At 45.0% G+C, this 24,354-nt stretch overlaps 1 protein-coding gene across 5 annotated transcripts in view; it reads right to left on the bottom strand.

The window, feature by feature from the left end:
- Positions 1-24,354, bottom strand: part of sh3yl1 (SH3 and SYLF domain containing 1) — a 51,777-nt gene that overhangs the window by 16,587 nt on the left and 10,836 nt on the right. For all 5 annotated transcript variants that reach the window (XM_065004364.1, XM_065004363.1, XM_029688586.2 and 2 more), the window contains exons 2-5: positions 4,348-4,458; positions 2,610-2,723; positions 2,468-2,532; positions 493-605 (exon numbers count right to left, since the gene is read on the bottom strand). In XM_065004364.1, coding sequence (XP_064860436.1) covers positions 493-605; positions 2,468-2,532; positions 2,610-2,723; positions 4,348-4,458 — 403 coding nt within the window. The remainder of the gene's footprint in view (positions 1-492; positions 606-2,467; positions 2,533-2,609; positions 2,724-4,347; positions 4,459-24,354) is intronic.

Below are 24,354 nucleotides of genomic sequence, written 5' to 3'. Positions count from 1 at the left end.
TCCCCTCCACAATCCCTGCTCAGACATTCAAGTGTCCACAAAGCGTCCAGTTTAAATAAGGGGGAGCCCCTAACCCACCGCCTCGGGGAGCCCCTAACCCACCGCCTCGGGGAGCCCCTAACCCACCGCCTCGGGGAGCCCTCAACCCACAGCCTCGGGGAGCCCCTAACCCACAGCCTCGGGGAGCCCCTAACCCACAGCCTCGGGGAGCCCCTAACCCACAGCCTCGGGGAGCCCCTAACCCACAGCCTCGGGGAGCCCCTAACCCACAGCCTCGGGGAGCCCCTAACCCACAGCCTCGGGGAGCCCCTAACCCACAGCCTCGGGGAGCCCCTAACCCACAGCCTCGGGGAGCCCCTAACCCACAGCCTCGGGGAGCCCCTAACCCACAGCCTCAGGGCTGGAACACATCAAGAGGGATGAGCCATGGTTGGACCCTGACTGGTTTTGGCCAACCATGAACCAAGATTATGAGTGTGTGTGTGTGTTTACCTCCCCATCGGTCCTACCGCCACAGTACAGTTGCCCCCCAGAGTGAGGTTCCCTCCTTTAGAGAAAGAATCCACCGCCCTGCGCTGCATCAGAATCACCACCAGGTCTGATACCTAGACACACACAGAGACAGTAGTGTTTAGGTCTGGGAGAAGGGGAGAGAGCGGGCAGACTGGGAGAAGGGGAGAGAGCGGGCAGACTGGGAGAAGGGGAGAGAGCGGGCAGACTGGGAGAAGGGGAGAGGGCGGGCAGACTGGGAGAAGGGGAGAGGGCGGGCAGACTGGGAGAAGGGGAGAGGGCGGGCAGACTGGGAGAAGGGGAGAGGGCGGGCAGACTGGGAAAAGGGGAGAGGGCGGGCAGACTGGGAGAAGGGGAGAGGGAGGGCAGACTGGGAGAAGGGGAGAGAGCGGGCAGACTGGGAGAAGGGGAGAGGGCGGGCAGACTGGGAGAAGGGGAGAGGGAGGGCAGACTGGGAGAAGGGGAGAGGGAGGGGGCAGACTGGGAGAAGGGGAGAGGGAGGGCAGACTGGGAGAAGGGGAGAGGGCGGGCAGACTGGGAGAAGGGGAGAGGGGCGGGCAGACTGGGAGAAGGGGGAGAGGGCGGGCAGACTGGGAGAAGGGGAGAGGGCGGGCAGACTGGGAGAAAAGGGGAGAGGGAGGGCAGACTGGGAGAAGGGGAGGGAGGGCAGACTGGGAGAAGGGGAGAGGGCGGGCAGACTGGGAGAAGGGGAGAGGGAGGGCAGACTGGGAGAAGGGGAGAGGGAGGGCAGACTGGGAGAAGGGGAGAGGGAGGGCAGACTGGGAGAAGGGGAGAGAGCAGCTTTTATTTCTTTCATCACATTCCCAGTGGGTCAGAAGTTCACACACTCAATTAATATTTGGTAGCATTGCTTTAAAATTGTTTAACCCCTTAAGTATGCCCTTACCTAAGGGCTCTATGCAACGCCCTTAAACAATTCCAGTAGGTAAGTGAAAATGGGAAAACTTTAAATGTTTTAAGCAACCGGGCCCTGACACCCAGGGCAGGACGGAGATGGAGACTGTAAAAACACAGTGAGGCTAACATCAATTAGCAGGTGTTCTGAACAGCTTAGGTCTAGCCATTAAAGAGGTTAACTTGGGTCAAATGTTTCGGGTAGCCTTCCACAAGCTACCCACAATAAGTTGGGTGAATTTTGACCCATTCCTCCTGACCGAGCTTTATATTTTTTATTTCCCCTTTATTTAACCAGGTAGGCCAGTTGAGAACACCTTTATTTAACCAGGTAGGCCAGTTGAGAACACCTTTATTTAACCAGGTAGGCCAGTTGAGAACAAGTTCTCATTTACAACTGTGACCTGGCCAAGATAAAGCAAAGCAGTGCGACACAAACAACAGAGTTACACATGGAATAAACAAGCGCAGTCAATAACACAATAGAAAAAAAAGAACGTCTATATACAGTGTGTGCAAATGGAGTAAGGAGGTAAGGCAATAAATAGGCCAATAGTAGCGAAGTAATTACAATTTAGCAAATTAACACGGGGGTGAAAGATGAGCAGATGGTAATGTGCAAGTAGAGATACTGGTGAGCAGAAAAGTAAATAAAAACAACATGGGGATGATGTAGGTAGATTATTTACAGATGGGCTATGCAGCGGTACAGAGCTGGTGTAAAAAAAAAAAAAAAAGTCAGGTTTGTAGGCCTCCTTGCACGCACACACTTTTTCAGTTCTGCAGCGATGGGGAAAGGACCGTAAACTACCAATTGGATACAACAACAAAAAAAGGGGGTGATTTTTTTTTTTATAGGCCGAATTGTCAAACCAAATGTCTGGATGAACTTATTTACCAGTAGTCACACCTCTTAATAGAGCTTAGTGAATTACTCCTCTGTTTTCTATTGTGTGACACTGTGCACATGTTCTTTTAACCCAAGAGGAGAGCAAGGGAAAATGTTAGTTTGGATCCCTCGTGTGTCTGGTGGTCAACCTACCTCAACTCCAATCTCAAAGCCACCGCCCAGACCAGCTATACCAATGGCAGAGGGAGCAGACCAACCTAGTGAGAGGGAGGATGTAATGAACTTATGTCCTGGCGATGACCATATAGTGTGTGTGTGGTGGTGGTGAACTTACGTCCGTCAGCCAGTCTAGCGATGACTATACCGCTGCCGCCTCGAGCTGTGATCATAAAGCCTGCCTTGATCACTGTGATGATGGCCAGGCCTTGACACTTGGCTAATATATTGGCTGGAGGGAGAAAAAGCACAAATGATTAGCAGGTCCTGTTATGGCACAATTACCTGCCATATCCGGAAATGAGGACTGTCACCTGACAAAACCCTGATGACGTCACAGTAAAAACAGGTTTTTATTATGTCACCTTTATTTAACCAGGTCGGCCAGTTGAGAACAAGTTCTCATTTACCACCGCGACCTGGCCAAGATAAAGCAAAGCAGTGTGACAAAAAACCCCAGAGTTAAACAAACGTACAGTTAGTAACACAATAGAAAGATCTATGTACAGTGTGTGCAAATGTAGAAGAGTAGGGAGGTAAGGCAATAAATAGGCCACAGAGGAGAAATAATTACAACACTGGAATGATAGATTTGCAGATGATGTGCAAGTAGAGATACTGGGGTGCAAGAGAGCAAGTGGGTAAGTAATAATATTGGGATGAGGTAGTCGGGTGTGCCATTTACAGATTGGCTGTGTACAGGTACAGTGATCGGAAAGCTGCTCTGACAGCTGATGCTTAAAGTTAGAGGGAGATATGAGTCTCCAGCTTCAGAGATTTTTGCAATTGGTTCCAGTCATTAGCAGCAGAGAACTGGAAGGAATGGCAGCCCAAAGGATGAACTGGCTTTGGGGATGACCAGTGAGATATACCTGCTGGAGCGCGTGCTACGGATGGGTGTTGCTATGGTGACCAGTGAGCTGAGATAAGGCGGGACTTTACCAAGCAAAGACTTATAGATGACCTGGAGCCAGTGGGTTTGGCGACGAACATGTAGCGAGGGCCAGAAAACGAGAGCATACAGGTCGCAGTGATGGGTAGTATACGGGCCTTTGGTGACAAAACAGACGGCACTGTGATAGCAAACTGGATGCAGTCTGAGTAGAGTGTTGGAGGCTATTTTGTAAATGACATCGCCGAAGTCAAGGATCGGTAGGATAGTCAGTTTTACGAGGGTATGTTTGGCAGCGTGAGTGAACGTGGCTTTGTTGTGAAATAGGAAGCCGATTCTAGATGTAATTTTGGATTGGAGATGCTTAATGTGAGTCTGAAAGGAGAGTTTACAGTCTAACCAGACACCAAGGTAGTTGTCCACATATTCTAAGTCAGAACCGGCCAGAGTAGTGATGCTAGTCGGGCGGGATGGTGCAGGCAGCAATCGGTTGAAGAGCATGCACTTAATTTTACTAGCATTTAAAAGCAGTTGGAGGCCACGGAAGGAGTGTTGGATGGCGTTGAAGCTCGTTTGTAAGTTTGTTAGCAGTGTCCAAATAAGGGCCAGATGTATACAGAATGGTGTCGTCTGTGTAGAGGTGGATCAGCGAATCACCAGCAGCAAGAGCGATGTCATTGATGTATACAGAGAAGATTCGTCCCGAGAATTGAACCCTGTGGCACCCCCATAGAGACTGCCAGACGACTCTGAGAAGTAGTTGGTGAACCAGGCGAGGCAGTAATTTGAGAAACCAAGGCCGTTGAGTCTACCTGACAAAACCCTGATGACATCACCGTAAAGCCATGCCGAGAACGAGAGAAATGATTAGGTATGAGTCAGAGATGAGAGTAAGGGCAGGATGAAAACGAGCACACTCAGATGAACAGGAACACATACACCCACCCCGCACACATTCACACACCTGGGATGAGTTTGTCAGGCCCAGTGCGGTTGGAGATCTCAGTAAACTCTCTGAGGATCTTGGCAGCTTTCTTCGCCTCGGACTTCATGTTGGACGGGATTGGGTTATTCACTGTCAAACACACACACACACACAGACTTCATGTTGGACAGGGTTACTCATTGATTTCGAAAAACCCAAACCCTGGTCTGCTTCGCAAGCGTTCGTGGAAGTCTGGCGATGTTGCACCTCTGGGGTTAGAAACTCTGTGCTACAACTATGAACCTCGGGATGAGTAGATAAAGAGCTGCATGCGCAACAGCTAAATGGGGATCCTAACAAAATACTCTAAAAACAGCCAGATCACCTTAGCTGATGTTTGTAACAGTTGCCAGTGTTTCAGGAAGTGGAGTCAGAGCAACTGAACCAAACCAGATTTCTCCAGTATTACCAATAGAATTACAGCATGGAGGACACTGTAGCTACATACCGATCTGATGATGTCACCTTAATACCTTACACAATAGAGAGATACACATACGATAGGAGGCTATATGAGGACACGGTTCAGACAACAGAACGGTTCTTGAACTCAGTGACTGTTCTAGCTTGTTCCGTAGACCTAGGGAGGGCTGCATTCCATTATTATTATTATCTTTTAAACTGGCCCCTTCTGCTCTCCAGTCTACTTCACAGGTCTGCTATGATTGAACAGGTGAAAGCGGTATGGTAGAAGCTATATTGAACTGTGCAGTCATCTCAGATCCATGAAGGGGAGTGGATGAGGACACACACAGAGACAGAGAGAGGACACCTTTTTGGTTTTGCACCAGCCACCTATAATTGGGATGTTCCTGGAGAGTTACCGTGCTGTAGGTTTATACTCCAACCCTGTTCCTGGAGAGTTACCCAGCTGTAGGTTTATACTCCAACCCTGTTCCTGGAGAGAGACCCTCCTGTAGGTTAACTCCAACCCTGTTCCTGGAGAGTTACCCTGCTGTAGGTTTATACTCCAACCCTGGTCCTGTAGAGTTACCCTGCTGTAGATTTATACTCCAACCCTGGTCTTGGAGAGTTACCCTGCTGTAGGTTTCTACTCCAACCCTGTTCCTGGAGAGTTACCCTGCTGTAGGTTTAGACTCCAACCCTGTCCCTGGAGAGTTACCCTGCTGTAGGTTTAGACTCCAACCCTGTCCCTGGAGAGTTACCCTGCTGTAGGTTTAGACTCCAACCCTGTTCCTGGAGAGTTACCCTGCTGTAGGTTTAGACTCCAACCCTGTTCCTGGAGAGTTACCCTGCTGTAGGTTTCTACTCCAACCCTGGTCCTGGAGAGTTACCCTGCTGTAGGTTTCTACTCCAACCCTGTTCCTGGAGAGTTACCCTGCTGTAGGTTTAGACTCCAACCCTGTTCCTGGAGAGTTACCCTGCTGTAGGTTTATACTCCAACCCTGGTCCTGGAGAGTTACCCTGCTGTAGGTTTCTACTCCAACCCTGGTCCTGGAGAGTTACCCTGCTGTAGGTTTCTACTCCAACCCTGTTCCTGGAGAGTTACCCTGCTGTAGGTTTAGACTCCAACCCTGTTCCTGGAGAGTTACCCTGCTGTAGGTTTAGACTCCAACCCTGTTCCTGGAGAGTTACCCTGCTGTAGGTTTAGACTCCAACCCTGTTCCTGGAGAGTTACCCTGCTGTAGGTTTCTACTCCAACCCTGGTCCTGGAGAGTTACCCTGCTGTAGGTTTCTACTCCAACCCTGGTCCTGGAGAGTTACCCTGCTGTAGGTTTCTACTCCAACCCTGTTCCTGGAGAGTTACCCTGCTGTAGGTTTAGACTCCAACCCTGTTCCTGGAGAGTTACCCTGCTGTAGGTTTAGACTCCAACCCTGTTCCTGGAGAGTTACCCTGCTGTAGGTTAACTCCAACCCTGGTCCTGGAGTTACCCTGCTGTAGGTTCTCACTCCAAGCCTAAACTAGTGCACTGGATTCAAATAATTAGTTGGTTGATAAGCTGAATAAGGTTAGTTACAACTGTAATTAGAGAAAGAAAAAAACAGGAGAGGCTCTCGAGGAAACAAGGTGTAAGAGCCCTGATCTAACCTGTCCAGGGTTATATTAGGTGTAATCTGGGAGCCACTCCCTGGCCTGGTGCAGACAAGATCAGAATGATTTCATATTGCTCTGAATCACCACATTAGCATGCTGCTCAATCACACAATTCAATAGAAGGGGTGTGTGTGAGAATGTGTGTGTGTGTGAATGTGTGTGTGTGTGTGTGTGTGTGTGTGTGAATGTGTGTGTGTGAGAATGTGTGTATGACAGAGTTCACTTTAATGCAGTATCTCCGGTTTGCTAATACTGGTCATACCTGCCGTGTAGACAGACACATTCCTGCTTAATGACAAACTGCTAATAAAGATCAACACTTAACACACCCTATCCCCTCAAATAAAGTGGACACTTCTGATGGCGTCTGGCGTGTTTACACTTCCAGGATCAAGGGGCGTAAGACCCTGGTGAGAACGACGTGCACGCAGATGAGCTTCCCGGAGACGGTTTTTGACTGGTTGTGTGCAAACCCACAGTTTCATCAGCTCTATGCCTGTGGACTTCCTGGACAGAATATACAGGTAACTGGTAAATACAACATGGTCCACCACAAGCCAGAACAGCTTCTATGCACCGTGGCAAAGATTATACTATACTATACTTTTGGCCGATACCTTCCTTTCCAAAACAAACAGATACCTATATAAACCAGACTTTTAAAACCTACTAGTACAATTAAATAGTTTACACACAGAGTGGTCTAACGCACCGCATCTCAGTGCACGAGGAATCATTACAGTCCCTGGTTAAAATCCAGGCTATATCACATCCGGCCGTGATTGGGAGTCCCATAGGGCGGCGCACAATTGGCCGTCATTGTAAATAAGAATATTTAACTAGCCAAGTCAGTTGAACAAAGGTTACACAACACACACACCAAAAATTTATTGTTGGCATTTACATATGTCCCCATTACCAGTAAAACAGTCAAAACCTATTTCTTTCAATTATTTGCTGTGCTGTTTTCGTTGTTCAGTTTAATTCTCAACCAGGATTTCATCATGTCAAGCAGTGAAGTTTCAGCTGTCTGTCCGTGGCCTCTCTTCCTCAGTGTGGACTGTGACTGTGTCCATTTCCATCTCGTCCAGCTGTGTAGGTAACATTTCACGTAAACCCCGTTTGTCTAAGTAGCGGTCCTTGTACCTTGTACCGAGCATGGAAGTAGCGGTCATTGTACCGAGCATGGAAGTAGCGGTCATTGTACCGAGCATGGAAGTAGCGGTCCTTGTACCTAGCATGGAAGTAGCGGTCCTTGTACCTAGCATGGAAGTAGCGGTCCTTGTACCTAGCATGGAAGTAGCGGTCCTTGTACCTAGCATGGAAGTAGCGGTCCTTGTACCTAGCATGGAAGTAGCGGTCCTTGTACCTAGCATGGAAGTAGCGGTCCTTGTACCTAGCATGGAAGTAGCGGTCCTTGTACCTAGCATGGAAGTAGCGGTCCTTGTACCTAGCATGGAAGTAGCGGTCCTTGTACCTAGCATCGAGCATGGAAGTAGCGGTCCTTGTACCTAGCATCGAGCATGGAAGTAGCGGTCCTTGTACCTAGCATCGAGCATGGAAGTAGCGGTCCTTGTACCTAGCATCGAGCATGGAAGTAGCGGTCCTTGTACCTAGCATCGAGCATGGAAGTAGCGGTCCTTGTACCTAGCATCGAGCATGGAAGTAGCGGTCCTTGTACCTAGCATCGAGCATGGAAGTAGCGGTCCTTGTACCTAGCATCGAGCATGGAAGTAGCGGTCCTTGTACCTAGCATCGAGCATGGTGGCGACACAGTAGAGGGCCTCAGAATGTCACCGAATCGCTTGTTCACAGCCTTGAGTACTTTTGTAAGTTTTAACCCCACAGTCTGTGTGGGCAGCTTTGTTGAGGAGGCATTTCAATGCCATGACAGAGGGTATCACGTCTGCTGCAGACACAGTTGATGAGCTTACTTCTCAAGTCAGTTGTTCGAATGGCGTTAGGAGTGTGTTCATGTTTCCAAGTTTTAAATATGTTCTCAAATGCCATTGAAATGGCAGCAGCGGTATGAGAACCAGCACATTCTTCAGCAATACGGCTTTCCTCAGTAGGAAATCCTCGTTGACCCATAATGCCCATGGGGCTAACAGAAGAAACTAACAGCATTGACGCTCATAGCAAGTAGCTCAGGGATGTGAGTTTCAACAATACTGTGTAACTCCGGTAGGGCAACATCTGAAAAATTGCGTGTACAGGTGCTCGACCAGTCGATGAAAGCCAACATCACCCACGACAGAACGGTTGATTGTCAAGGGCAAAGAATTCCATTATTTTGGAAGGATTCCGCCTTTTAGTCGTCTAACTGAAAATGTCTCTTTCAGCCAGCTATCTTCATCTGGCTAGTGAGGCTATACCAGACCGGGTTGTGTTGTGAAGCTAGCCACGATAAGGATTAGGCAATAGTGGAAACAAAAGCATGTCATTGACAGTGATGCACATGAATACAACTAGTATAATTATTTTTTTATTTCACCTTTATTTAACCAGGTAGGCTAGTTGAGAACAAGTTCTAATTTACAACTGCGACAAGATAAAGCAAAGCAGTTCGGCACACAGAGTTACACATGGAACAAACATAATCAATAACACAGTAGAAAAAAGTATATATACATACAGTGTGCACAAATGAGGCAAGATAAGGGAGGGCAAAAAAAATAGGCCATAGTGGCGAAGTAATTACGATATAGTAATTAAACACTGGAGTGATAGATGTGCAGAAGATGAATGTGCAAGTAATTATACTGGGGTGCAAAGGAGCAAAATAAATACAGTATGAGGATGAGGTAGTTGGATGGGCTATTTACAGATGGGCTATGTACAGGTGCAGTGATCTGTGAACTGCTCTGACAGCTGGTGCTTAAAGTTAGTGAGGGAGATATGGGTCTCCAGCTTCAGCCATTTTTGAAGTTTGTTCCAGTCATTGGCAACAGAGAACTGTAAGGAAAGGCGGCCAAAGGAGGAATTGGCTTTGGGGTGACCAGTGAGATGTACCTGCTGGAGAGCGTGCTGTGGGGTGGGTGCTGCGATGGTGATCAGTGAGCTGACATAAGGCGGGGCTTTACCTAGCAAAGACTTGTAGATGACCTGGAGCCAGTGGGTTTGGCGACGAGTATGAGGCGAGGGCCAGCCAACGAGAGTGTACAGGTCGCAGTGGCGGGTAGTATATGGGGTTTTGGTGAAAAAACGGATTACGAAGACTAACCAAAGTCCACTATTGTGGCAAGCTTCACATAGATGGGTCCGACCAACATTAAATCAAATGAGAAGTGTCTTACAAATGAGTTATTTTAGATGACACCTAGCTATATAGCTAGCTAGCTAGCTAGCTAATTACAGCTACTGAAACTAATGTTTTATTATGTTTTGGGGAAGAACAATGTTTGCATCCATGAGCTAGATGGCTTTTTATATGACCAGCAACTGTAGGTGCGTGAGACAACTTTACCAGCATAATAGCATACGTATCAATGAATCGTTGTGACATTGATTACACTCACTCGTATTTCATGTGTAATAACTACGTTAAAAAAATGTATGAACGAGTTAAATTGTGACGTGCAGTCATATTCAGGTCCTGATTGGTCAACAAGCTTATTTGACTCGTCAAATAGTGTTAATAATGCCAATGTTGGAATTGTTTGATAAATTATGAACTTTGTCCATATACCTCCTTTTGTTAGGGCGGTTGGTAACCAGAACCAAAAACGCGTGCAAGTCCAGCGGAGGTGGTCGGACGAAAAGTCCAAAAAGTTATATTACTGGTCGTAGAAACATTTCAAACGAAGGAGAGAATCAATCTTTAGGGTGTTTTTAACATACATCTTCAATAATGTTCCAACCGGAGCATTCCATTGTCTGTAGAAAAGCAATGGAACGTGAGGTAACTTTCACATGACCACGCGTTACGAGCTCATGGCTGCTGGCAGACCTCAGACTCATTCAGCCCCTCTTCACAGTAGAAGCTTGAAACAACTTTCTAAAGACTGTTGACATCTAGTGGAAGCATTAGGAAGTACAACATGACCCATATCCCACTATCTTCAATAGGGGCCGAGTTGAAAAACTACAAACCTCAGGATTTCCCACTTCCTGGTTGGATTTTTTCTCAGGCCATATGGGTTCTGTTATACTCACAGACATCATTCAAACAGTTTTAGAAACTTCAGATTGTTTTATATCCAATACTACTAATAATCTGCATATATTAGCATCTGGGACTGAGTAGCTGGCAGTTTAATCTGGGCACGCTTTTCATCCAAAAGTGAAAATGCTGCCCCCTATCCCAATGAAGTTAAATAAAATTCACAGAACCGCTTGATGCAATTTCGATGAGGCTCTCTTGTTCAGATATCAGTACATGCACTGGAGGCAGGGCATGAAAGGGATAACGAATCCAGTTGTTTGTGTCATCATTTCAGTTAAGTACCTGCATAATTGTGCAGCCAACTCACACAGGTGCTTCGCTATATCACAGGCGACATTGTCCATAAGCTTGAGTTCATTTCAACTTTTTAATCATAGCCTCAAATTTGTCCCGCACATTGAATATACACTGCTCAAAAAAATGAAGGGTACACTTAAACACAATGTAACTCCAAGTCAATCACACTTCTGTGAAATCAAACTGTCCACTTAGGAAGCAACACTGATTGACAATAAAGGTCACATGCTGTTGTGCAAATGGAATAGACAACAGGTGGAAATTATAGGCAAGTAACAAAACACCCCCAATAAAGGAGTGGTTCTGCAGGTGGGGACCACAGACCACAGACCACAGCTTACAGCCCAACACAGTGCAGGACGTTTGGCATTTGCCAGAGAACACCAAGATTGGCAAATTCGTCACTGGCGGCCTGTGCTCTTCACAGATGAAAGCAGGTTCACACTGAGCACATGTGACAGGCGTGACCGAGTCTGGAGATGCCGTGGAGAACGTTCTGCTGCCTGCAACATCCTCCAGCATGACCGGTTTGGCGGTGGGTCAGACATGGTGTGGGGTGGCATTTCTTTGGGGGGCCGCACAGCCCTCCATGTGCTAGCCTGACTGCCATTAGGTACCGAGATGAGATCCTCAGACCCCTTGTGAGACCATAGGCTGGTGCGGTTGGCCCTGGGTTCCTCCTAAAGCAAGACAATGCTAGACCTCATGTGGCTGGAGTGTGTCAGCAGTTCCTGCAAGAGGAAGGCATTGATGCTATGGACTGGCCCGCCCGTTCCCCAGACCTGAATCCAATTGAGCACATCTGGGACATCATGTCTCGCTCCATCCACCAACAGACTGTCCAGGAGTTGGCGGATGCTTTAGTCCAGGTCTGGGAGGAGATCCCTCAGGAGACCATCCACCACCTCATCAGGAGCACGCACAGGCGTTGTTGGGAGGTCTTACAGGCACGTGGAGGCCACACACACTACTGAGCCTCATTTTGACTTGTTTTAAGGACATTACATCAGAGTTGGATCAGCCTGTAGTGTGGTTTTCCACTTTAATTTAGAGAGTGACTCCAAATCCAGACCTCCATGGGTTGATACATTTGATTTCCATTGATCATTTTTGTGTGATTTTGTTGTCAGCACATTCAACTATGTAAAGAAAAAAGTATTTAATAAGAATATTTCATTCATTCAGATCTAGGATGTGTTATTTTAGTGTTCCCTTTATTTTTTTGAGCAGTGTAGTTAGTCGCTGTAATCCTAGATTCAGATCATTCGGGCGAGAAAAAAACATCACCCCTATTTGCCAGTCATGTGAGAAACTCGTCATCATGTAAATCGGTCAGATCAGTGAAAATTATGGTCAGTTAAGAAAACTTTAAGCTCCTCTCTCAATAAAAAAAAAAACCATGTCAATACTTGATAACCAGCATACTTCTGTATAGGAATGCATGATATATCGGAAGCAGACGATTTTAGCTAAGAACGCCAACATCGGTATAGGCCCAATGTCTAGTTTAACGACACTGTGAAAAACAGATGTCAAAGCTGACGTGCATACCTAATGACGCCACGTAAAATGTTGCGCTACACGTGCAACACAGCATTCCTAACCTAGCCCACAATGTCTGCAGTGTGGATTGAGTAGTAAACAAGTCAAGCAGTCATTTGAATGAGCAAGCAACATTTGAGTGAGCAAGCAACATTTGAGTGAGACAAACTCAAAGGCGAAATCCATTAAACGTCAAGATAATAGAATTCACTGCCCTTGTCAATCTCTGTCATGGAGTGGACGAGCACCAGTACACACTAACATTACCATATGTTGCTAAACCGAAGTTACACAGTAATAACGTCACTAACTATTAGCTTCACGACATACTACGGAACGCCGTTTGGGTCTTTGCGGGTCAACAAAAATAACATACACGTCAAATAACACTGACAATAACACTATTTGACTAGTTAAATAAGCTTTACTTTTTGACACATCAAATAACAGTTCTATTACAGAATAGTGTGTGTTCTTAATGTGCACATGCAAGCCAAGAACCACCACAACTAATACCAGTAGCACTGTCAAAGCCGTAAACAAGTCTGCAAACACCGGCCACAAACGATGTGTTTACAATACCACGTTGGTAATAAAGCATCATTTGTTCGACCACAACTTTTGGGCTAGCTAGCTACCTACCTAGCTAGAACCAACACAACCAGCATGAAAACAAATGACCAGTAGGAAACTGCAGTCATTTTCACTATTCTTAGCAATGATTTAGGAATCCTTGTGAGTATTAACTAGGTAGTCACTTGTTGTTCACCTACTGAAATTGAACATCAGCTCATGAAAATAACAAGCTAGCCAGCTACTTAACCCTGTTGCCCAAAACTAACGTTATAAGCAGCCAGCTAGCTTCATCTGGCTAGTGAGGCTCGACCGGGCCAGGTTATGTGTTGTGGTGCTAGCCACAATAAGGAATTAGGCACAATAGTGGAATTTGCGGTTTGCCTTCAAAAATGATGCAGAAGGTTACAATTGGTAGAATCATGCCATATTTAGACTAGATAATGTTAAACAAGGTTGAAATGTGAAGCAATGAAATGGGGTATCAGTAATACTCGGTGACACCCACAGACCACAACTGTGAAGAGTTTAAGCAAATATTTGCATTGTAGCGCTTATCGCGGGACTGTGACTGGGGAGGTGATTTAACACAGTCAGCCTATTGTGTGTATTGACGTTCATATTGCACTGTACAGCTTTACCTAAGGATTGGGGACCAATGAAATTGTGTAACAGTCTACTCAATACCCAAGATATATATCCCCCCCCTTCAGAGTTCTCAGACTCCAAAACATCCACGCAGTATTGTTTTTCCTCTGGAATAGTGTTCAATACACACAGGTTGACAATAAATGTGGCTCAATTCACAGTTGTTTCAGAGTCCCGCAATAAGAGCTACAATGCTAATGTTCTCTGGGTGTCACGGAGTAGACTGATACCCCATGTCATTGATCCACCATCCATAGGTTAAGGCTGTACAGTGAAATAAGTATGCCACCAATGCAATTCTAAAGTCTAATGAGTCTAATGTGATTTGAAAGCTAACTGCAAAGTCCACTATTGTGGCTAATCCTTATTGTGGCTAGCTTCACATAGATGGGGCCGACCATCATTAATCAAATGAGAACCGTCGTATAAACTAGAGTTATTTTAGATGACACCTAGCTATATAGTTAGCTAGCTAAGAATAGCTACTGAAACAGATTTAGTTTTTGGGGAAGAACATTGTTTGCATCCATCAGCTAGTTACTTTTTTTTTTTAAATGTATGACCGGCACTGTAGGTGCGCGAGACAACTTTACCAGCATCGCCAGCATATATGGATGAATCGTTGTGACATTTGAAATACAAGTGATCGTGTAATAACTACGTAAAAACAAAAATGTATGAATACGTTAAAATTATTGTCACGTGCAGTCATATTCAGTTCCTGATTTGACCCAAACGGAGTTCCATAGAGATCCTGGTTGAGAAATGAAACGACTGAACAGAAAGAAAGAGGTTTTGGTTTTACTGGTAATGGGGACTTAAGTAAATGCCAACAAAATAAATGTTTGGTCTGTGTGTGTGTGTAACCTTTATCTAACTAGGCAACTCAAAAAGGTTCTACAGCTGCAACATTGAGAGCATCCTGACCAGTTGCATCACTGCCTGGTACGGTACTTGCTTGGCCTCCGACCGCAAGGCACGACAGAGTATTAGTGCGTACCGCCCGGTACATGACTGGGGCAAAGCTGCCTGCCATCCAGGACCTCTACACCAGGCGGTGTCAGAGCAAGGCCCTGAAAATTGTCAAAGACCTCAGCCGCCCTAGTCATAGACTGTTCTCTCTACTACCGCATGGTAAACGGTACCGGAGTGCCAAGTCTAGGACAAAAAGGCTTCTCAACAGTTTTTACCCCCAAGCCATAAGACTCCTGAACAGGTAACCAAATGGTTTCCCAGACTATTTGCATTGTGTGCCTCCCCAAACCCTCTTTTACACTGCTGCTACTCTATCTTCTATGCATAGTCACTTTAACTACACATTCATGTACATACTACCTCAAATTGGCCCGACCAACCAGTGCTCCCGCACATTGGCTAACCGCATTGTGTCCCAACACCCACCAACCCCTATTTTACACTACTGCTACTCTCTGTTCATCATATATGCATAGTCACTTTAACCATATCTACATACTACCTCAATCAGCCTGACTACTGGTGTCTGTATATAGCCTTGCTACTGTTATTTTCAACAGTCTTTTTACTGTTGTTTTATTTCTTTACTTAACACACACACCATTGGTTAGGGCCTGTAAGTAAACATTTCACTGTCTACACCCGTTTTATTCGGTTCACGTGACAAATACACTTGGAATTGATTTGTTGTCAGTTAAGAACAAATACTTATTTACGACGACGGCCTAACCCAGCCAAACCCAGACGGCCTTGGGCCAATTTTGTGCCGCCCTATGAGACTCCCAATCCAAAGCTGGATGTGATAGAGCCTGGATTCGAACCAGGGACTGTAGTGACGCAATTTTTTATAAAATCGGTATGGGGTTTTTGGCAAGGAAAATATCAGGTATTGGCCAAAAATGTCATATCGGTGTGTCACTACTTCTGTCTGTTATAAAAGCATACATATGGACTGTTTGAACATGAAGATTTTTTTAAAACATTTTTAAATGTGAATCTCAATTTTATTTGGCGTCCCCCCCCCCCGACGGCATTGCGCGTACCCCAGTTTGGGAATACCTGCTCTAAGGTATGCAATAACTAATGATGCACTAGCCAATTTAGAAATAGCAAATTGGGCAATCTACTAATACAACTTTCAAGAGCCAGTTGAAAGCAGGACAGCCCCCAGAGCCAGTTGAAAGCAGGAGCTCCTCCCCCACCCCTCAGAGCCAGTTGAAAGCAGGACAGCCCCCCACCCCTCAGAGCCAGTTGTAAGCAGGACAGCTCCCCCTCCCCCTACCAGAGCCAGTTGAAAGCAGGACAGCTCCCCCCACCAGAGCCAGTTGAAAGCAGGACAGCTCCCTCCCCCTACCAGAGAAGGTTGAAAGCAGGACAGCTCCCCCCTACCAGAGCCAGTTGAAAGCAGGACAGCCCCCCACCAGAGCCAGTTGAAAGCAGGACAGCCCCTCCCCCTACCAGAGAAGGTTGAAAGCAGGACAGCTCCCCCTACCAGAGCCAGTTGAAAGCAGGACAGCTCCCCCCTACCAGAGCCAGTTGAAAGCAGGACAGCTCCCCCTACCAGAGCCAGTTGAAAGCAGGACAGCCCCCTACCAGAGCCAGTTGAAAGCAGGACAGCCCCCCCCCCTACCAGAGCCAGTTGAAAGCAGGACAGCCCCCCTACCAGAGCCAGTTGAAAGCAGGACAGCTCCCCCTACCAGAGCCAGTTGAAAGCAGGACAGCCTCCCCCTACCAGAGCCAGTTGAAAGCAGGACAGCCCCCCCCTACCAGAGCCAGTTGAAAGCAGGACAGCCCCCCCTACCAGAGCCAGTTGAAAGCAGGACAGCTCCCCTCCCCCCTACCAGAGCCAGTTGAAAGCAGGACAGCCCCCCTACCAGAGCCAGTTGAAAGCAGGACAGCTCCCCCCCACCAGAGCCAGTTGAAAGCAGGACAGCCCCCCTACCAGAGCCAGTTGAAAGCAGGACAGCCCCCCTACCAGAGCCAGTTGAAAGCAGGACAGCCCCCCTACCAGAGCCAGTTGAAAGCAGGACAGCTCCCCCAAATATCAGTTGGTGAGTGCAGAGTGAACGAGGAATCCATCTTGTGATATCTTTCAAGAGCAGCTCATTCACATGTCCCCGAGCATACACAGAGACAGAGAGACAGCGAGAGAGAGACAAGGGAATGGTGCCCTGGTGCTTGCCTACGGAGCTGTGAGGGCAACGGCACCTCAGTACCTCCAGGCTCTGATCAGGCCCTACACCCAAACAAGGGCACTGCGTTCATCCACCTCTGGCCTGCTCGCCTCCCTACCACTGAGGAAGTACAGTTCCCGCGCAGCCCAGTCAAAACTGTTCGCTGCTCTGGCCCCCCAATGGTGGAACAAACTCCCTCACGACGCCAGGACAGCGGAGTCAATCACCACCTTCCGGAGACACCTGAAACCCCACCTCTTTAAGGAATACCTAGGATAGGATAAAGTAATCCTCCCCCCTTAAAAGATTTAGATGCACTATTGTAAAGTGGCTGCTCCACTGGATGTCATAAGGTGAATGCACCAATTTGTAAGTCGCTCTGGATAAGAGCGTCTGCTAAATGACTTAAATGTAAATGTAATGGAATCTTGGAGGGTCACGGATATCCGTAGGCTGGGTAAGGAATGTTCATGTGGGTATAAATTAGTACATTGTGGATGTACTTAAATACAATGTGCCATGAAGAAGCTCAGCCTAATAGACCAGCATCCCACACACACACACAGGTGTGTTCACAGATGCCACCGATACCATCTGCTGTTCAGGACTGTTTAATGTGTCACCTGTGGCTAATGTCAGAACAACATGAACACGTACAAGACTGGCGTTTCAGTCAGGCAGAGCTGTGGACACCTCTCAGTGCTGACGAAGGACCCCCCCCCCCCACTTGGCTATCCCATGGCCCCACCATCAGCTGACTACCTACCACCCCCTCTCTTTCTCTCTGGGCACAGTGCTGTGTGGTGTTACAGCAGGAGGCCCTGGGCTGCACACATGCACAAACGCACACGCGTGTGTGACCAAATGAGCACAAACCATTCAAAATGAACTCTGTGGATCATGGGTTTAGTTTGTGACACTGAACTTGTTGTCTGGTATATTTAAAAAATACATTTAAAAAAACAACACAATACATTCCTATCTGGGTCACTGAATGTCTATAAAAAACACACGTGACGGATTATGTTCGTGATTCCAGGGGTGGCCAAACCTGTGCTCCCGAAGAGCTCCGGGAAAAGCTGGAGGGTCTTTCAGAGTACATTTTGAGTCATTTAGCAGACGCTCTTATCCAGAAGAGACTTACAGTTAAGTGAAATATATTTAAATCCCCCCCCCCCCCCCCCATACTGGGAATTGAACCCACAACCCTGATGTTGCAACCAACGGAGTCGTAAGGTGAAGTGTCAACCCTCCATCACACACATCCTGCAGGTATTATCCGCGGTCGGCTGGGTTTGGGGTCATGAAATACTGTGTGGATGAAGGGCGGGAGGGTAAGGAGAAAAATGCTGTGAAAAGCCATTCATGTATAATTATTGTGGAATTCATGGAGGTTTTTTTCTCCCATTTATATTCATCTAGTTTTATTATCTTACCTGGAGTTACGGAAAAAAAATAGGACAATACCAAAAATTGAAAATAAAGAGAAGGGAAAACCAGAACAGAAGCCTATTGTTTTGAGAAATATATTCTGTGTGATAGATGGGATTACAAAAAATTTAAAAAATGTAAATAAAATGGCACATCAAGGTCATTGTACTGTTCAGATGGGTTAAATGGAAAAGTGAAATAAGGACACTGACTGTCTATAACCTACCACACACAATATTCACTTCTGCAGCAGGGTTGGAAACTTTCCGGTAATTTACCATGGAAAGTAACACCCTGGAATTTGGGGAATTTTGCTTATTTTTTTAAAGTTATAAACTAACAGTGAACCATTTTTTTGTGATATACAAATAAAGCAAGTATAGGTCTTGTGACATATTTTGGTTAAACTATCCCCCAATTCAATGGAATTGCAACCCTCTGCATGCACAGTGCATTCCTTCCATCACATGTACAGCTGATTCACAAGCTCTTGCATAGTAATGAGATGCTATTGAGCCCAAACTACTACACTGTCTGAGCCAAGGACTACATGCTTTCTGGTACATTTTCAGTACAATACTGGGTGGGGTGAATAGATTTTATTTGACAAAGTCAGCAACAAACAAAAAGAAACGTCTATTTTTCAGGACCCTGTCTTTCAAAGATAATTCGTAAAAAGAATAACTTCACAGATCTTCATTGTAAAGGGTTTAAAACACCCTTTCCCATGCTTGTTAAATGAACCATAAACAATTAATGATCATGCACCTGTGGAACGGTCATCAGAAGGTTTTTTTTGACTCGATGGAGGAAAGTAGTCAGAAATGCTGATGAATGTCTTGCTCGAGCTGTGTATGCAACTGGTTCACCTCTGATGCTCACAATGTGTATTGGAAGAGATTTCTGAATGTTCTTCACCCAGCATAGACCCCTCCAACCAGACATGCTTTATCTATACGATGTGGAGTTCAGAGTTCAAGTGAAGGTCAAGCAAATCCTAGAGAAAGCAGACTGTATTGCAATCATCTCTGATGGGTGGTCAAATGTTTGTGGGCAAGGAATAATTAACTACATCATCTCCACCCCTCAACCAGTATTCTACAAGAGCACAGACAAGGGTCTCTACATTGCAGATGAGCTGAAGGCAGTCAATGACCTTGGACCACAGAAGGTATTTGCACTGGTGACAGACAAGGCTGAACATGAAGGCTGCTTGGCCTAAAGTGGAGGAGTCCTACCCTCAATTCACTGCCCCAGATTGCAACTGGTCCTTGTTTGGGATCACACACACCAGGCTGACCAATACATGGGTTGAGAAATTAGTGGCAATCTGGGCGAATTTGAGGCTTTTTGAGCCTGACAACGAGCCATCCTCAACAAGGTTGGAAAGTGACAGTGAAGATGAGGCTTCAGAGTCTGATGTTCAAGAGGTGAAAGCAGGCAGCAGAACGTTCTCCACGGCGTCTCCAGACTGTCACATGTGCTCAGTGTGAACCAAAATTTTAAAAAGGAATTATACACATATTGTGATACTCGTTTGTAGGAAACACCACAGTCAAGTTCCTACATACATTACATGACCTAAACTGTGGACACCTGCTCGTCGATAACCTCATTCCAATATCATGGGCATTTATATGGAGGTGGTTCCCCCCGTTCGCTGCTCTAACAGCCTCCACTCTTTTGAGAAGTCTTTCCATCAGATGTTGGAACATCGGAAGCAAGTCCCTGCAGCATTCAGCCATAAAAGCATTAGTGAGGTCGGGAATGGATGTTGGGAACTGAGGCCTGGATCGCAGTCGGCGTTCCAATTCATCCCAAAGGTGTTTGATGGAGTTGAGGTCAGGGCTCTGTGCAGGCCAGTCAGTCTTCACACCGATCTCGACAAACCACTACTTCATGGACCTCGCTAAGTGCACGAGGGCATTAGCATGCTGAAAACAGTAAAGGGCCTTCCGCAAACCGTTGCCACAAAGTTGAAAGCACAAAAACGTCCAGTATGCTGTAGCGTTAGGTTTCACTTCACTGGAACTAAGGGGTCTTGTACCATGAAAAACAGGCCCATACCATTATTCCTCCTCCAAACTTTATAGTTGGTACTATGCATTCAGGCAGGTAGCGTTCTCCTGGCTTCCACCAAACCCAGATTAGTTCATCGGACTGCCAGATGGTGAAGCGTGAATCATCACTACAGAGAAGGCGTAGTCTGGCTTTTTAATGGCGGTTATGGGGCAGTGTCTTCTTCCTTGCTGAGCTGTCTTTCAGGTTGTCGATATAGAACTTGTTTTACTGTGGATGTAGTTACTTTTGTGCCCGTTTCCTCCAGCATCTTCACAAGGTTCTTTGCTGTTGTACTGGGATTGATTTGCACTTTTCGCACTGAAGTATGTTCATCTCTAGGAGACAGAACACGTCTCCTTCCTGAGTGGTATGATGGTTGCGTGGTCCCATGGTGTTTATACTTGCGTACTACTGTTTGTACAGATGAACGTGGTACCCTCGGGGATTTGGAAATTGCTCCCAAGGATGAACCAGACTTGTGGTCTACAATTTTTTTTTAAACGAGTTAACCTCTTGCCTCTACTTGGGACGCTTGCGTCCCAACTAGAGCTCTGGAAATGCAAATGCGCTACGCTAAATGCTAATAGTATTAGTTAAAACTCAAAAGTTCATTAAAATACACATGCAGGGTATCAAATTAAAGCTACACTCGTTGTGAATCCAGGCAACAAGTCAGATTTTTAAAATGCTTTTCGGCGACAGCATGAGAAGCTATTATCTGATAGCATGCACCAATACACTACAACAGAAAAGCACAGCAGGGGACGTAAACAAAATAATTAGCATTTCGGCGTTACACAAACCGCACAATAAAATAGAAAACAGTCATTACCTTTCACCATCTTCTTTGTTGGCACTCCTAGATGTCCCATAAACACTATTGGGTCTTTATTTCGATTAAATCGGCCATATAAAGCCAAGATATCGTTATATGTAGACTGTGTGATAAACGAAAAAAACAGCGATTTCACAACGTAACGTCATTTTTAAAATTCAAAAAGTAGACTATAAACTTTCACAAAACACTTCGAAATACGTTTGTAATGCTACTTTAGGTATTAGTAAACGTTAATAAGCGATAAAAATCATCCGTAGGCGATGTAAATATCATTAGCTGTCATCTTGGAAAAAATTTCAGGAGAGAGCTCTTCCGGAATGATCTGGGCGGAGACCGGAGGTAAGTCGTGCCCCTCTTTCGGTTCAACCAAGAATCAAAGATGATTCAATTCACAAGACTCTAGACAACATGGGGATGCTGTGGGAGTTGAATGCTCGGTCTTATCTAATTCGGCTCACTGTTAACAATTGCTGGAAGTGGCGCAAGGATATTTATTTCCATTTTCTGTGATCAGGTTTTCCTGCGCTTTCCGATGTAACGCACGTTATGTAATAGCCACAGTCGTGATTTAACCAGTTTTAAAAACGTCCGAGGGTTTCCTATCCACACATTCTAACCATATGAACGTACTATATTCCTGGCATGAGTAGCAGGGCGCTGAAATGTTGCGCGATTTTTAACAAAATGTTCAAAAAAGTAGAGGGTCGACTGAAGAGGTTAATGACTCCAACCTAAGTGTATGTAAACTTCTGACTTAACTGTATATATTAAAACATGTTTTTTTCCTTTAATAGCCTCAAAAAAATGTATTCCTGATCTTTTTGTCCATTTGTTAAATTTTAAATGTTTTGTATTATATTATTTGGAAAGAAATCCTTAAAGTAACTGTCATTGAGGGTGAGAGGTTCTCTTTCCCCCCATCTGCTTACCATATTTAGCTTCCACTTTCAGCTAATTATTTTTGGTTGCATTACTGTGTGGGAGATTCAGGAAGAATTGTGCATTTTTCACCATTTATATATATATATATATATATATTTCATCCAGTTAGCTTTATCTCTGTAGAACTGTTTTTATTGCCATCTACCTGTACTAACAGTTAATGCATTTCCCTTGTTAGTCTCGTCTCTTCAGACACACTGCTTTTTGTAAAAAAAAATTTTTTAAAAGTACATATAAAAAAAGGCATCCAAACCAATAAGGGGATTTGCTGAACCTATATTGTACTGGAACATTTTGTCTTAAAGAATACATTGTTCTCCAGTAGACGGACTACATTTCCAATATCCCAGGAAATTCTGTAAGAGTTATGTGAAAGCCAATTAGATGATCCAATCGCATTCTGTCCCCGATCAATACATGAACCTTTGATGCAAGCTAGAAAGAGAGAAGTCGTCAAGACCACTAGCTTGATTAAGTCTCCTCCATGAAGATCTCACTAGGGTTTTTTTGGTCACCAAATATCCACTATTTCTAATGTGTCCATAACATTTGTGATTTGTGATCTCCTTAAGGGCACGGTTCATAACACTGTTATAGTCTCCCACCATAATGATTTGATCGTTTGTTGCCTGTAAGTTCAATAAATTGGCATAAATATTTTGGAAGGAGTATGGATCATCCTGATTTGGACCATATAGATTAACGAGCCAAATCTGTTTTTCATTCACCTTCATATTCAAAAAGATCCAACTTCCTCGCAAATCATTCGTGACTATTTGCACATTCAGATCAACATTTATTAATTAATAGCATCACACCTCGAGTTCCTTTGTCCAGGACAGAACATTTAACCACCCCATTCCTTTTTCACACAACTTGCTTTAAGGATGTAGAGTGAATTTCCTGTAAACAGTTATATATATATATATATATAAAATATTCCTTTAGGCACATAGCAGATTATTAAAAAAAGATCAGTCTAAGCCATTACAATTATAACAGGCTATACTTAATTCACCCCTTACCATAACTAGATACTATTCTCAGGCTAAAATGTACCAGGCTAAAATGTACCATAAGTGCCTGTAAAGTTACTGCCATAAGAGGTATGATGATGGTCAAAGACAGACATCAAAACTTTGATGTTTACGATTCAAGAAATAGCTTCTAGCAATATTTGTTTTATTCCCTTGCCTGTGAGCCAATGTTGGAAAATTGATTCAAGATGTGTGTAGTAGATCTGAGTAGAGTGATGTGTGTGATATTGGATGTGATTAATGAGTGTGTGTATATGGTGTCTGGATAGGAATAAGACTAATGTGAGTTCTAAATAAATAACTCAACCAATTTGCAGTGTTGAGTGTCCGTGTCTAACATGTATTCAGGATGATAATTGGAATCCATACATCACCATCATAATTACATGAAACTATTTTGATTAAAAAAAATAATAAAACATCCCAGCATTACTCTAGTAAGTGACAATTCACATAATTATGAAAGAGACCATGCATTACTATAGAGACTGCTTCACTACAGTACAAATGTATCCTGTACAATATGTTATTATTCCCTAACATCCCCGTTCTGATATCTTCCCATAGCTTGTCGTAAACATGTTGACAAAGATACAAAATATTGACAAACAAAAAAAAAACATACAATTATAGAGAAGTTCTTGACAAGAGAGAGGAGAGAAGATGGATCAAGTGCACACACGCATATCAACTTCAAAGTGATCAGATATTTTTTTTTTACAGTCCCCATAATTTTTTCAGTAATCTGATGTCCCCGTAGAATTTAGTACAGCCATGGTGTTACGGTGTTGTCTCTGAAGAGCTGTCCAAAGAGTTTGTCCTCAATGAGAAAGGCACACTTACCCCTCTTCCCTCTGTTAGGCCTCTTAAAATAATTGCAAACAATAGAACGTTATACACAAACACCTCAGAAAAGAAAAACCATTTAAGTTTGTTTTTTTCCCCCCACTATTTTCAATAATGAAGACAAACTATGAAATAACACATACAGAATCATGTAGTAACAAAAGTCTTAAACAAATCAACATTTATTTAATATTTGAGATTCTTCAAAGTAGCCACCCATTGCCTTGATGCCAAGAGTGTGCAAAGCCGTCACACTCAACCAGCGTCAGGAGGAATGCTTTTCCAACAGTCTTGAAGGGAGTTCCCACATATGCTGAGCACTTGGCGGCTGCTTTTCCTTCACTCTGCGGTCTAACTCATCCCAAACCATCTCAATTGGGTTGAGGTCAGGTGATTGTGGA

Source organism: Oncorhynchus nerka, linkage group LG18 (assembly GCF_034236695.1).
Source record: "Oncorhynchus nerka isolate Pitt River linkage group LG18, Oner_Uvic_2.0, whole genome shotgun sequence".
NCBI lineage: Eukaryota > Metazoa > Chordata > Actinopteri > Salmoniformes > Salmonidae > Oncorhynchus > Oncorhynchus nerka.
This window is presented reverse-complemented; position numbering and strand designations above follow the sequence as displayed.